Genomic DNA, 14,715 nt, shown 5'->3' with positions numbered 1-14,715 from the left:
CAGCTTTTATCGATACCAGTTTTAATAGGTGAGTGAAACGGTTCGATTAAAGTTGCGAAGGTGCGAAAAAAGAGCAATGAAAATAATTCTGGTTACAAACTACGATGTTGACTCACTTCCTTGACATTCGAACGCGTGTTTCGTGTTACGATCATTCTCTAATTCCGGTCTCGATTACTATTTCACGACTTTCTTCCGCGTAAATATTAATTATTATTATTATATCGATCGATCGATTGAACGGTCTCTTGGAATACCGAAACGTAGATATTTCTTGATGGAATTAAGTAAATTAGGCAAGTGTGTCGCTTTCGAAGGGGCTACTTAAAACGCGTCTCTAGACTTTGTACGTTTCCCCGGTTTTCAGTACGCTACTATTCATTAATATTACCAGGCCAATACACACTTTTTTTACGATGCTGGAATTTTAAGTCGACTGTTTTATACGATGTTGGTATCTTCGATGAAAAAGAAAAGAAAAACTTATGGAACGGAAGGTGTTGTTTTGAACATGACGCAGAAGGAAATAATTATCGATCACCGAAGAAGATCGTTCTTTTTAGAAAGTTTTCCTTAGGACTAGACCGTGACAAAATCACTTTAATCCACGATGGAAACAGACCGTGAGCCGAACGAAACGAGTAAGAGTTTCACGAACACGAATTATGGAACATTCTTTTTCCCACGACGTTGTTAGTGTACGATAGTCGATCGATTTTATTCCTTAATCTTAGGTACACCGCTTAAATTGGATATTAGAACTCGTCGATATACATGTATACGTATCCACCGTATTATTATTATTATTATTATTATTATTTTTAATTAACAGGTTAAATAAGCTAACGCCGGGGGTGGAAGAGATGCCGAAAGGCAAGTGCTCCAACCCCTGGGCTGAGGAACCCCAACTCGGCGGTGGTTTCGGTCCCCAAAAAAAAAGGTTAAATAAGCTGGTATCGATCGAATTTATACTTGGACATTACAGAGTTACCGATTAGTTCGGGAGCATTTTGTTATCGATCCGTGATAGGTCGGTGTTTACGGGATGTAATTATACTCGAAACGAACATAGTTCGATTCAAGAATGGAATTCTACCAAGAAATACATGGGATACATAATAATATTACAGTCAAAGTCGTAATATCAAACTTATCGATATAGAAGCAAGATAAATACGTTTAGAATTATATTCGAAAGTTGCAAGCGATTCAGCTTTCTTAGCGAGATTTTCACGATTCATTCCAATTACTTTCGTTATTTAGTTTTCCGAGGATCCGCGCTAACAAAGAGTAGTAATATTTTGACTGGTCAAGGGCTTCTATATCGGTCAGTTTCTTCATCGATTCCTATTATCCGTCGAATCGATTCGAGTTAGTAGAACAACTAATTGGTGATTTTCGGGGTCAACCCAATGATCAAAGTTAGTAGAACGCGAACGCGTACACGCAGACTCTTTTCTTACGTTCTTACGTTCGAATGTATCGAATATGTTTCCGGTTGAAACATGAATTGGTTACAGAACCGTGTAAATTTTATGTGAATTTTCTTACATTGTCGTTGAACGAGTAGAAATGCGCGCGGATAATCGCGCGGATAATAGCGCGGAGCGAACGATAGGAACGATACAAACAATTAATGTACTCGGAAAGTGTTGGATCCTCGATATTATCCTATATGTATAATATGAATTTCGCGTGCAACGATGTAACGACGTAAATAGCGATATAGAGTCTAGTCGAAATGGTGGGTATGGCCGAGAAAAGATGATCGTTCGAACGTGCGGAAGAGTCTGCGTGGACTCGATTTTGTAGCGATTCGTAGCAAAAGCAAAAGGTGTTAAATATGTACCAGGCATGAGGTACTGCATGTTCATCGCCTCCTCGCGCATTCTTTCGCCCCTCAAGCAAATCGCGGCGGCGCTAAACAAGATCGCGCTGACCAACGACCAACCGACGCCGACCCAAGCGACCACGTACGACCAGTCGTACGAGATTAGCGAGTTGTCCTTCAGGACCTAGTTGGCCGCGTTCCGGGAAACATAAACAAGAAAAAGATACGAGAAAGGTTAGTCCGGTCGTTGCAGTGTTTATGTCGTGTCACCTGGCATTATGTACTGAACGTTCTGTGCCTGTTCGCGGGCATGCTCCCGTCGCAGGCAGGATGCCGCGATCAGGAATAGCATCATCGTGCCGAAACACGTAGCCACCCCCAGCCAGGCAAGGTAGAACGACCAGCCGTACCACTGCACCGTGTTGTCCCTTAAAACCTGCGAGAAAATTCCTCCGTGAACCTTTACTTAATTGTCCGAATTTCAAACGCTTCAGACACTCTCGATTCCTCCGGTTTCGGTGTACGCAGCGCTCGAACACGAGACGCGGCTACGATGAATTCGAAATCGCTGTGAAGAGAAGTAGTTGTTGATCGGAAGAAAGACGAACCAACGTCTCGATAGATTTTTCTTCAAGTTTAGCTTTCTTAGCTCGTTCTTTACGCGGGAGGAAAGACGGAAAGTTCCGATGTTAGAGAAGACGTTTTACTATCGAACGCGATTGGTTCGTCTTGCGTATACGGTGCGATTACCGTATGCCGTATGCGAACGTTACATCTACGGTACAGGTTCGAATCGACGCGAAAAATCCATGCAGTGATCGATCTTGATACGTACTGGCCGTAATCACTCGACTACATATCGACGTAGATAATTACGAAATAAAGTAATAGAAAATTACTCACGTTGCTCCATTGTTGATAATATTCCTCGCCTACGATCTTCTCTTTCTCGTAGTATTCCACTCCGTGCCAAAGTCCCATACCGCTAGCGCTTAACAGACCTAAATCGCCGAGAAGATATCGATTCGTTAGACAAAGTTAAAGTTAAACTCGGTGTAAATCGATTAATCTTTCTAAAGACAGGGTAAACATTCTACGAATCTCACTAACATGCTAGTAACATTAAAATTGCGGTGGCTGTGATATTTCCTGGTGACCTCTTCCAACAGCCTACTACACCTGTCCAGAATGCCGTAAAGATGGCAACGAATCCCACTATAAACAGAGCTATCACGGATCTGCCCATGTCTGAAAAAAGAGTAGTAGAAAGCAAAGGTGAAAGTAACGATCAAGGAACACCGGTATTAATAAGCGTTTACGATGCTTTTACGTACGAAGTCGAGTCATTGCATCGTCGGAAAAGCCTCTTGTAAGATTCTCTTCGTCCGGGATGAAGTAATTAATGTTCATGCAGTGGGTCTCCACAGGACTCAGATAGGTTTGAACTGTAACAATCGATCGTTTCGACGATTAGTCCTTTGTAGAATTTCTAATATTTCCTTCTATATTATTATTATTATTACTATTATAACGTACAGAGATCGATCGTTAAAGGATTAATTAGTCTGTCGCTAGCTCGTTACCAACTGCGAAATTCCCGCGAAATCTGTTGCGAGAATCGACGCAATCGATTTAGAAGCTTTCGCGGTTGCTGGCAAATTAATTGGACAACGATGGAAATTTGCTCGCCTAGGAGACGTTCTAATTCCGACGCGAATTAAAATGCGTATACTGTACAGCTTTATATAGGATGTATAGGAACGCGCACGTGTTTAATGGTACGATTGCAAAATAAAGTGGCTCGGGGTTCTGCTGCACGTTGTCGAGAAACCAACGGCAAAAGGAAAACGTTTTATAAAATCGTTTCGCTAATTGTCGAATCTCCGAATGATCGAATTCCGAGCTTTGAAAATTTCTTGGAAATATTTTCGTTGAAACGCAGCCGCATAGCGGTGAGACCTCGAAGCTACAGAGAGGCTAAGGATCACCTAGAAAGGGTGCAACCTGATTTATTGTACACTTAATATTTCGAATTTGGTAGAAGACAGTTCGGAGCTGGAACGGTGAGTGTTTTCGATACGTCCTCGATGTATCGCGCCAGTCGTAAAAGCACGCGACCCAGAATGCAACGCGCTATCGCCGGCTGCAAACTGTATGGCACGCGTCTACATGCTTACGAAGGTATGTACTTACACGCTTAAGGTGTTCCCTTGTCTTTCATGGACAACGGTACTCTCTGGCCATTCCGAATCTACGAAATACTACTTTCGAAAGACGCGTGGAAGGCCGGTGAAAAGAAAAAGTCGTGCTAACGTCGCGAATAAATTCTAGGAACGATCCGATGAGTTTTCTCGTCGAAACACTTTTGATAATACGATTTAATCGTTGCTATTCAGCTCGAGATTTGAAAAAGTACGTCTACATATAGAGAGTATTAATCGATATTGGTAATATTATTATGCGTCTACGGTAAGCAACGCAGGTCTACCGAGGCATTTTTTAAATATGACGAGTCTGTCAGAATAAAAGTTCTAAACTTTGACGAAAATAAGCATGCAAAGGGACCACTGTAAATTTCAATCGCGTTCTTCGCGATTCTACCGTATATCGGATGTTCCATTTTCAAACACAAAGTGTCTAAGACTTAAATGATATATTCGATGCAACGGTATGATTCGTGCAATTGCTCGTACCGTTTGAAGCGTTTGAAATTCAGTCGATGACGAGCGTTTCCTCGACCTTGTTCGAATCTAGTTTCGCCTAAATGAGGCGTCATGCCAAGATCGTTGACTCGTGGTTAACTGTACATAGCAGCGCGCGTTAACGTCGCGTTAACATTCGGAAAGAGGAACCGACTCGTTCTCGTCGATACAGAGGGAACAGAGGGAAAAATCGAAAAGAAGAAAATGTTCCGAAACCGGTCGACGGACATCGGTCGCGCACTCGCCGAGCCGACTGACCTCCATTTTCTAGAAGAATTTTTGCCTGGTTATATATATTTTCTCGATGCGCAAAGGGACGAGCGATAAGTCGAGCTCCTGTGTCTATCGTCGAATCTTTTTGTACTTTTCGAACTTGCACGAATGTCCGATCGAATTCGTCGATAAACTTTTTGCCTATGCGATCACGGTTCTGATCCAGAACTTAGGACGATCACGTACGATAAACGAATCGAGTACGAAGCCGGAAACGGAACACCGGAAGCGTACGGAACATCGAATACCGATAAGGAACTAGCGGTCGAAGAACGGTACAGACGGTGCACGCGCGATGTATCGATCATTTCGATCGTTTTCCGGGCTGAAACGACGCGACGCGACGCGACAAGAACAACATCCGCCGTTGTTCTCGTTCCACGGGAAATTCTCGGTACTTTCTATTCGACGTTTCATTTTTCAATGCGTATCGCGAGCCATAAAATTCGATACATGTTCAACGAACAAGGTCTAAGGGTTCGTTTACGCTAAAGGAGCCACGCGGTCACGAACACGAGACGACGGAATCGTTGTTTTCTTTTTTTTTACGCGAAATATCAGGATTATTTCGAATCGTGCGCGTTCGTTGATCTTTCAATTAGAAAGATCTTTCAATTAGAAAGATCAACAGGGTATCGGTAAAGCTCGAAACTTTCGGAACACACTGGAATCCTTTCTACGCTCTGTTGCGGTGAAATTTCGAAAATTTCGCTTCGGAAATGAACGGCTTCGGGATACCTGGATCGTTGCGACGAGCTATTTCTTCGACTCGGATTGAAACGCGAAAGGATGACCAGCTCGATCGAGCGAAAAGATTTCGAAACGCGACTGCAACGGTCCAATTATTCGACTAATGTCTAGGAAAATCGAGAAGGGGCGAGTTGGGTTTCGAGTTGCAAGAACATTTGGAAGAAAGCAGGATCCTACGAGGAAGCAAGTAATTCAGAGTATTCATGGTTGGAGGATTATCGGGTTCTGTCGAACAAAGCCGAGAAAATTCCAAACGCTCGTTCGATGGAAAAATTTCTTTGTCGGGACAGAATTATTATGTTAAAGTACTATCGTATTCGGAAGCGAATTTGATATACATATACCGTAAATCTGGTGTTCCCACGTAACGAACAGGAATGTCATAGTAAGTAGTGGGAACGAAGTAAGATGGAAAAGGTTGAAAGATTCGGTTCGAATCGGTGATCGAGGCGTTTCGTAGGTTGCGCGAGAAAGACACGAAAGTGTCGCAGATTCGATATTATCCGGAGAAAATCGGGTGATCATCTTGAAAACATCGCGTACACTCGTCGTTTTTTCGCGTCGCGAAACGATGCCTTTCTCCTCGAACTGCGTGCGATCGAACCGAGCCGAACCGAACCGACCCGACCAAGTCGCCGCGCCGCGTCGATTCTAAACTCTTAACCTATTACGTAGGGATCGGATATTACGCGCGCTATCGATATATCGTAACGTAGAAAGTCTCCCGAAGGCTTAGCAGAAACAAACTACTCTTCTCGAGAGATCTATTCCCAAGCTACTTTCGACTTTTATTGTTCGCTTTCTCGAATTCTAGATCTCTTTCCGATACTGTTTTTTTTTTTAAAGAGACTTAATTTACCGAGACTTAAGCGGTACGTAACGAACAGTTAAACCAAAAGAAATTTGAATAATTTTAATGCTTACCGGTTGGTGGTCTTTCTTTGGGATAGCATATCCTGAAGAGACCTTGCGTTCTTGTGTAGTAGTAATATTTCGTGTTCATTTGCTCCACCAAGTGGCTCTGCTCGGCATGCTTGGCTGCATATTGCTGCAACAAAATTACTTTTCTAATGATTCACGCGTTATACGTTAATCTCTTATTCGAGTATCTACTTGGTACACGTCGAGTACATCATATTATCCGATTTGGTTAACCAAAATATAGTAAAATCAACATTCGCGATCGTGAAAATATTATAGTTCCGTTAACGAATCGTAATTTAATCGAGCGAGAAAATTGCAAAAACGCGTTAATCGACGAAATGGCAGAAATCGTTAATAAGAAGGATGAAAGCACAAGAGCGGTGCGGTCGTTTTATGGAAATATTATGCCCGTTAGAAAGTAAGAAAGCAACAATCGCGATTCCTTCCACGAATCGAGAGAATGGTCTAAGCCGAACGGTCGTTCAGCAGGCCAACTGTCTCTCGTAGCTGTTGGAAAAAGACTGGACGAATAAATTAGAGAAAATTATTCGTGAAACGTTCCTCGGACGATTCCGTGTTCCTCAACTTCTGAAGACCTTTTCGATTCAAACGCTTCGATCAAACTTTCCATTATGGTAATTCGAAATCTAGGATATCGAGAATAAGTTTCCCAGTTGAAAGTTTCAAAAGAATCGAGAAGATATACGTGTATATAGTTCGAGTTTTCGAGTTTAGGCATAGAAGTTTCAAATTTAAAGTTTAAATCTCGAGTAACGAAATTGAATTAGTAACGCGAATTAGTAACGAGGGTGTGTGGATCGATCGTGTATCGGAAGTCGCAGGCGTTTTCCGAGATCGAAACGTGTTCGCGATGGCAACGGAAATTGCGGAAGGGAAGGAAATCGTAGCCGCGTTACGAACGAACTAAGCTCGAGAGGCTCTCGGAGAACGAGTGTACTCGGCCGTGTCGATTCGAGTTCCGGACTTTCTTACCAACATACCGCCCTCGAAATTAAACGTAATTTTAGATCTTGTGACAGCCGTGTCAGTTCGGTGGATAGCAAAACCGCTCTTCTGCATCGTCGCTCATCTACGACGATCCCTTTATGGTTACTTTCCGTTCCGACATGTTCGCTGTCTTCTCTCTTTCCGTTGTCTGTCGACTTGCCTTAACGAATTTATTCGTTAAAAGAAGCTTCGATCGAATAAGAGAAATTTCACGTCCCACGTTCCTGCTTGATTACAAAGCGTCAATTGCATCCGTGCCTGCCTGTATGCTGCGAGAACGTAACCTTGACGAGCACCCATGCCTCCTACAGCATTCCTTCTAGAGAACGTACGACTTTGACGATGCTTCGATATTTCGATATTTCGTGTCGAAAATAATATGCCGAAAGCATAGAAACGCGTTATGATCAGGTCCAGAGGTCCGGTAATCGAGACGTTAACGACAGTTTCTGCGATAATTAGCCAACAGGCGAGTTATACTCGATAGTCGACGAAAGAAAGAAACGAAAGAGTCTCTTCGCTTTAACCGTTCGCTGCGAACGCGGAACATCGTCTCGAGTCTCCTTTGACATAGAAAGGAAAATGCACGCTGGAAATCGGTAGGAGTTTTTAGAAACGGACCGTATCTGCTCCGCCGCGAACCGATTGTCACGAAACGATGCTCCTAAGACATTCGAACAATTCGCGATTCGTTACCAACTATCCCGCGATAATTAACTGTTTTTCTCCGACGAACAACCTTACGATCGTTTTATATCGCGATGAAAGTGCGTTCGTTGTTCGTTCTATTCGACCATTTTCCTCTTTCTTACTGTATCTTTGCTTTCGTCTTCTCCTTTTATTACTTGCTCGATCATTATAATAATTATAATAATTATAATAATTATATTAAGAAATTTCCATGGAAAATAAAAAATTCGGTTATCGAATTTCAGACGACTCTTTAGCTAGGTTAAGAGACATAATTAATATGCTTCACGTTTCCTCTAATGCTTTCTCTAGTATACATACATGTATGTATGTATAAACGGATTATAGAGCGCATCGAAGCATGGGATTGTCTACGATAAATTTTGAAATTCTTGGAAAAACTTTCCTGCGATACATATACTTTGTATCGGATCACTTTGTACGGATGCAATATATTCTACTTTTCTCAGCGTCCTCATCTTGCCCCACCTTCTAATTACCTTTCACCTTGACAGTGGACAGTGACAAAGATGAGAAAGAATGCGAAGAACTTGAGATAGAAATTTGATATGTTGGCTGCATGGTAGGTAGACGGTACCCGAGTACATAGAAGGTTAATAACCTTGCGAGTGATAAAGCGTAAAATATTCTGGCGTAGGTAGCGTGCGTGAATGCGTGGGTCGATAATACTCGATGAAAGTTTTCTTTCGAACAAAAAATCAACTTGGATACGATCTTGACATATATTGGCAGAAGCTATTCTATTCGCAGCGACACGCGACACATTTCCCTTCGATGCGTTTCTTCGCATCTTGTATCTCGACTATTGTAGATTCGATGTCTCGAATTCGACATTCGCATTGAAACCCGGAATTATTTGCACTACCAAGCTGGTAAGCATACCGTACGCGTGAAAGTTTCAACTTTTAACGGTGTAGTTTCGATCGCTTTCGAGCGATCAGATTTATCGTGTTTCGATACCGAACATTCCTAGCGAAACAACCAAGTAGCTATAATCGCTATAAATTACTCGACAAGTTGCATTTACCATTTTACCGAGCAGCTTGCGATATCGAGCTTCCATGGAAGAAATAAGTGTACCGAGTTCAATGTCCTCCTAGCATTAATTAATACACCTTATCACGAACGTGTTCACCGTTCACCGAGGAAACGTGTTCGTAACGTACATTTCGGTTTTGTAAACGCACGAGGCAACTTTCATTTCGATTTTTCAACACTGTTACGCAGCGAACGAACCGGTCGTCGCGTCGTTTCGTCGCGTCAAGACGTGTCGTGGCGTTTCCACGAATAAATTCAACGTTACACAACTTCTTGCTCGAGCTCGAAAATTTCATGTTCTTTCGATTGTTCGATCACCGCATTGGTCAAACTCTGTTTACATAATTAATAATTGTTCATTTTGTTCGGCGCGTTCGTACGGTAGCTGTAACGAGACGCATACACTAGGCCGTAAGTATAGTACGCTACTTGTTCCTTTTCGACTCGGGCCCCGAATCGATCTTCCGGTTATGTCATCGTTTTTTCAATGGGACCACCATTGTATTTCGCTCCTCTCCTCTCGTCGACATAATCGAGCGTTCTTAAGGTGCCTGTATGTTTCGAGATTTCTATGTCGTTAACCTATTAATTTACTATTTAACCTCTTTCTCGGATTTTTTTCGATTTTTTTCGGATATTCGCGATTTAATAATATTCGGTATTACTGCAGAACGAAGCGATCCGAGTAAAAATATTTATCGCGAAAACGCGAATTCAGCCGATTCTTACGAAATGTTGTCCGCAATTTGCAACGATCGATTACTCAACCGAGTCCGGCGTTAACGTAACGTTGGTTCGCGTCCCGTGTTGCGCATCGGCCGAGTTCTCACGATTAAACGATCGTAATACGAACATTTTCGAACGAGGATGCACCGAATTAACAATGTGTTTCTTAACATTGGCCCACGCGTTACGATACTTTGCGTCGAAGAATAGCATCGACAAATAGAGGTCTAATACTAACAGGACAGTCGCGTTTGAATAGCTGGAAGACAAGTAATTTGCGCAACCACGAAAGCACGTCGCAAGAGGGTAAAGGTTCGTTGTTGGACAACGACATTCCGATCGTTGTTGCGACGCTTCCGTCATTCGTGCAGAGTAATGTTTGCCAATTGTTTAAACGTTCGATTACCGTCACTTATTTACCAATATACTATACATAACGTATTGTAGATTGTCGAAAATCTTCCATTTTCCATTCTCACGACCATTTAGACGACCACCGTCGAAATTAGAAATGTTTCGATCCTTCGAGCGAAACTAATCTTTTTTATTCTGGAAAGAAATTAACGAATGAACATGTTTAGTGAAACGCGTTTGGTCGCAAATTGGTGAGCATCGATACGCCTCGAATCGCTTCTTGTTCAAACGTAAGGGAAAAAAGGTCCATAAAGTTATTATGGACCTTTCGATTAACTTCGAGTTACACTAGCGGTCCAGTCACGCTACGGCCGCGATCACGATCGCGACTTGCTCGCAGAGGCATCGGACATTATTCGAAGACCCGGAGCGTGACCGACGCGACGCAGCGCACGAATGTTGACGAGCAGTGGACCATCGAGAACCAAGGTTTATTCTCAGGATTCAAGGTCTTCCAGGCGTGGACGTGCCAATTCCAATCGCCTGTTTCGTCTTTTTCGCGCAACTAGAATCGCCTGACTACTCACTACCGCACGAATATCGTAGAAAATCATTCGAATACCACTGCTGCTGGTAGATACGGAAAGCCGAACAGAAAAACAAGCATGCGCGGAGAAAGTTAACGTCGAATTAGATTCACGAAAACTTACAACGATGCGTACGATTTCAACTTTCTGCATTTACCTTAACATTTATAAGGCAAATGGGTAAAGAAAGCCACCGTGGAAGCATCGGATAGCAAAACTTTTGGTCGTTCACGTCCCAAATACGAGATCGCGGTGTAAAAACGCGCGTTTCGCTTTTATACCATAAACATTCAAAGTGTAGAATGTGGAGTATGGAGTATAGAGAAAGAAGCCAGGGAAACTAGGAACATGGCCTAGAAAATGTTGAATAAGCGAACTTGGTTATTATTGTTATTCGCAACTGAAACGTAACGGAGGCCAAAGTTCTTTTTAAATAGTTGTTAGTTAGCTATATTGCGTCGACGCGACGAGACGCGTTGCAAGAATAGGGCGTAATCGTGGACTCGATGGGGAAAGATGGTGCGTAACCGTATGTACGGATCATCTGGTTGGTCGATGAAAACGAGGAGAACCAACATTTTTATTCTAACACGGTCTCGCCGCGTTGCGTCGCGATCACCAAGGCAAACGCGCTCGGTAGGCTCGGGATAATAGCAAAGTCGCCTACTCCATCTGTACCAGCAAATATTCTGACCAGAAGGTCAGAATTCCTGTGCCAATTAGCAACTTTACGAACGCGGTTAAACGCATTTCTTATTAAATCGTTCCCCTTCTTATAAATGTTAAGATATTACGATTGCAAATAGAGTTCGGGTTAATTTCTATTCGATCGCAGACAGATTCAAGGATATTTCGTAAGAGAACTTGAGCGTAAAAATGTTAAGTTGACCGCTTATCGTTATAGTCGGTAGTTATTCGAATTCCATGTTCCATATTAGATACGGGCATTTTCGCAGTGCCAGTCCTAGATGATTCGAAACATCTGTTACTTCCAACGTTGTTCTATCCTCTTTCGCTATTGAATCGGCATGAAAGTTGTCCGTTGGAAGCGACTCCGATCGTTTTTCTTTTAGTATAGCCAAATAAAGAGAGTCGAAGGAAAGCAGCTCGGCAACGAAATCGCGGTTCTTTTAAGAGAAAAATCTCGCGTCTGACTACGATCTCCGTCGATTCCCATAAAGGAGGTGATCGTGCATACGCGCGATTGCGTTGCATCGGTGCACAGTGCACGGTGGACGGTGCACGGTGCACGGTGCACGGTACACGGTGCAGCTATACTAAACGCAAAAGTTGCCGAGTCAACGAGCGCTTAAAATGGGCGCGGCTTGGAATGTCGATCGTTCCAAACACTATGCGGAGGATATGAAATGAACCGAAATCGGATGAAAGGACTCGAGACCAGGTAAAACTATAACGAGTTTATACTCGTTACTTTATTTTTCGCCGTAGAATATGCGGGACAGCGATAGATTGGCAACTAAATTTGTTTACCGTTTCGCTTCAAAATCGTTCGAACGATATATGTAGAAGAGATTATAAAAATAAAGACATATAGTATAAACTGAAGACATTGTGGTCTTAAACTGCTGTAGGAGTGCGTCTACATTACATAAATATCGCGGATACATAAATGTAAGAATTTCGACACGACGCACAGCCTCGTCAAATGGCTATAATTAAAAAATTCTTCGTAGCGTTGGATCGAAAATCGAAATTATTAGTATATTAACTCGAGTACTCGAAGTTATCGAAAGGAACGAATATTGGTTGCAAAGCGACGCTTTTAAAGGTTTCGCGAGGAACGAGAATTTAACGTTAATGGAACTCGGCTCGAGTAGCACGGAAGAACGGTATCGTTCGCTATAAATGCATTGCTGCTTCCTCTTGGAATACGTATTTCGCGAAACTTTCCTGAGAACCTTATCCACGCAACAGACTCTCAAGGCCCTCTAGGATGAACTTGACCTTCGATCCGAACGTTCACCCGTCACAAGGACGAAGGAAGCCACTTCCGGTTTTACGCCCCGAACAACCATCTTCTTCTGCGCGAACAGTCGATTAAACCGCATCTTCCTTCTTCGCTCTATCTTTGCTACTATTTATTACCGTTTATAGCTACATATTTGTCGAAATGCCGTTAAATTAGGAGAAACAGATGTAGTTTTTTCGATAATTTTTCGATAATTTTTCGATAATTTTTCGATATAGTACGGAAGGTTGCTTAAGTTCCTTAAAGAATTCGAAGAAAAGCATAGAAAATTGAAGAAACAACGGAGCACTGAACGTACGATCAACGAGCTTTTCGAACACGTTTACCGTAATGCACCCATATGCGCAATATGTTACCAATTAAATCGTATTTTCAAGGTACCTTGTTGGCACAACCGTTCGTGTTCGCGTCACCAAACTAATTCGCGAACATCGATTCTCGATCGGTCATACACAAAATATATTTTCCATCAACGACCCGATTAACCTTTCTCTCGAACGATGACTTTTCTAATTTCTAATAAAAAGCAGAAGAATTCTCGCAACGTACGTATTGTTATAAAAAAGTATTAGTTCGGTACGAGAACGTTTCGACTCGTACGGATATTTCAGATGTTTAGCAAATGAACGTTAGTAAGTTAACGAACAGAAACTTTCGTTACGTTATATCGTCGAATCGTTAAGTCGTTAGATACATATACGACGCAGGACATCATCACGCGTGGCGATATGACACGTGACCATACAACGCGTGGCGATTTAAAGATGTGGTCTACCCGCGACGAGGGAGCAGCACCTATGTAAGTACGCGAAAATTCGTCGAAAGAATCTAGTCCGAATAAATTACGCGACGAGTAATTTTAGTTATACCTCGTAATATTATTATTTGTTCCGTCTACGATGCAAAACTAACAATCGTAGATCCAGGTAAACTACGAGAATATCTAGCATGAAATTTATCGGGAGTGCGCGTCTCTGAATAACAATGTTGAATTTGCTAAAAAATGAAAAAGATATATTACGAATGTTGTAAGTGAGGTGAATATAAGAAATTTTCACGGTGGAATGGAAAAAGTGTAAAACACGAGAGTGATACGGGTAAATAACGGGGTTATCCCCTACAAAGACCAACAACGTGGCATTCTCTTCTGAAAAAGAGGTTCTCCAACAGTACCGCCGTCGAAGCTGAATCGGATAAAAATGAAAAGGAAGAAAATATATCGAGCATAGAGGTATAGGTTCATATCGCACGACCTACGAACCTGGATTTGGGCACGTTTGACCTCCGTATAGAGCCAGTTGTCCGTGGAAAAAGCGATGGCTAAGAGGCCAGTGGCGATGATACCGGTTATGGTCGCGAGGGACAGCGTCACCGCTGAACAGGGCATCTTGGTATCCTCTTCTTTTCGATTTTTCCTCGTTCGATTCTTATTTCGTTTCTTCGTCGAGTTCACCTCACACCACTATCAGCTACTACGATGTTCAGCGATACAGGTAGTCGTCCTCGCGTCGTCCTCCAACTTGTCGAGCATCCGTGACGAAAGATCCTCGCGAAACGGGTCACGAACTGTTCACCGATTTGTCCAGCTTCCAGGATTGCTGGACTCGATCTCGTCGGAATCGAGAAAAATTAACGGGACGAGTGACTCGACTCGACGATGACGAACGTCCTTCAAGGTGCACGGTACTCCGCGATACGCATTACTACCATTCTTTCTAGCGACGATACTAACGGCCCGACTCTACTCGACTCGACTCGACTCGAACACTCGGAGACTCGGAGACTCGAACACTCGGAGACTCGGAGAAAAGCTGAGAACCA

General features: G+C 42.7%; 1 protein-coding gene across 5 annotated transcripts in view; it reads right to left on the bottom strand.

The window, feature by feature from the left end:
• LOC100882754 (uncharacterized) overlaps positions 1-14,715 on the bottom strand; it is a 16,777-nt gene extending 2,062 nt beyond the window's left edge. The window contains exons 1-7 of one of the 5 annotated variants that reach the window (XR_001097437.2): positions 14,156-14,715; positions 6,481-6,604; positions 3,166-3,276; positions 2,942-3,079; positions 2,735-2,832; positions 2,102-2,267; positions 1,850-2,015 (exon numbers count right to left, since the gene is read on the bottom strand). Coding sequence is in view for 4 of the 5 variants with exons in the window: in XM_012297751.2 (XP_012153141.1) it covers positions 2,102-2,267; positions 2,735-2,832; positions 2,942-3,079; positions 3,166-3,276; positions 6,481-6,604; positions 14,156-14,281 (763 nt within the window). In the remaining variant the exon portion in view is untranslated. Of the gene's footprint in view, positions 1-1,849; positions 2,016-2,101; positions 2,268-2,734; positions 2,833-2,941; positions 3,080-3,165; positions 3,277-6,480; positions 6,605-7,473; positions 7,576-14,155 lie in introns of those variants that run through there. The other 4 variants (XM_012297751.2, XM_003708420.3, XM_076530193.1 and 1 more) reach the window with 4 other exon arrangements.

The sequence above is a fragment of the Megachile rotundata genome, chromosome 3, assembly GCF_050947335.1.
Source record: "Megachile rotundata isolate GNS110a chromosome 3, iyMegRotu1, whole genome shotgun sequence".
Classification (NCBI taxonomy): domain Eukaryota; kingdom Metazoa; phylum Arthropoda; class Insecta; order Hymenoptera; family Megachilidae; genus Megachile; species Megachile rotundata.
This window is presented reverse-complemented; position numbering and strand designations above follow the sequence as displayed.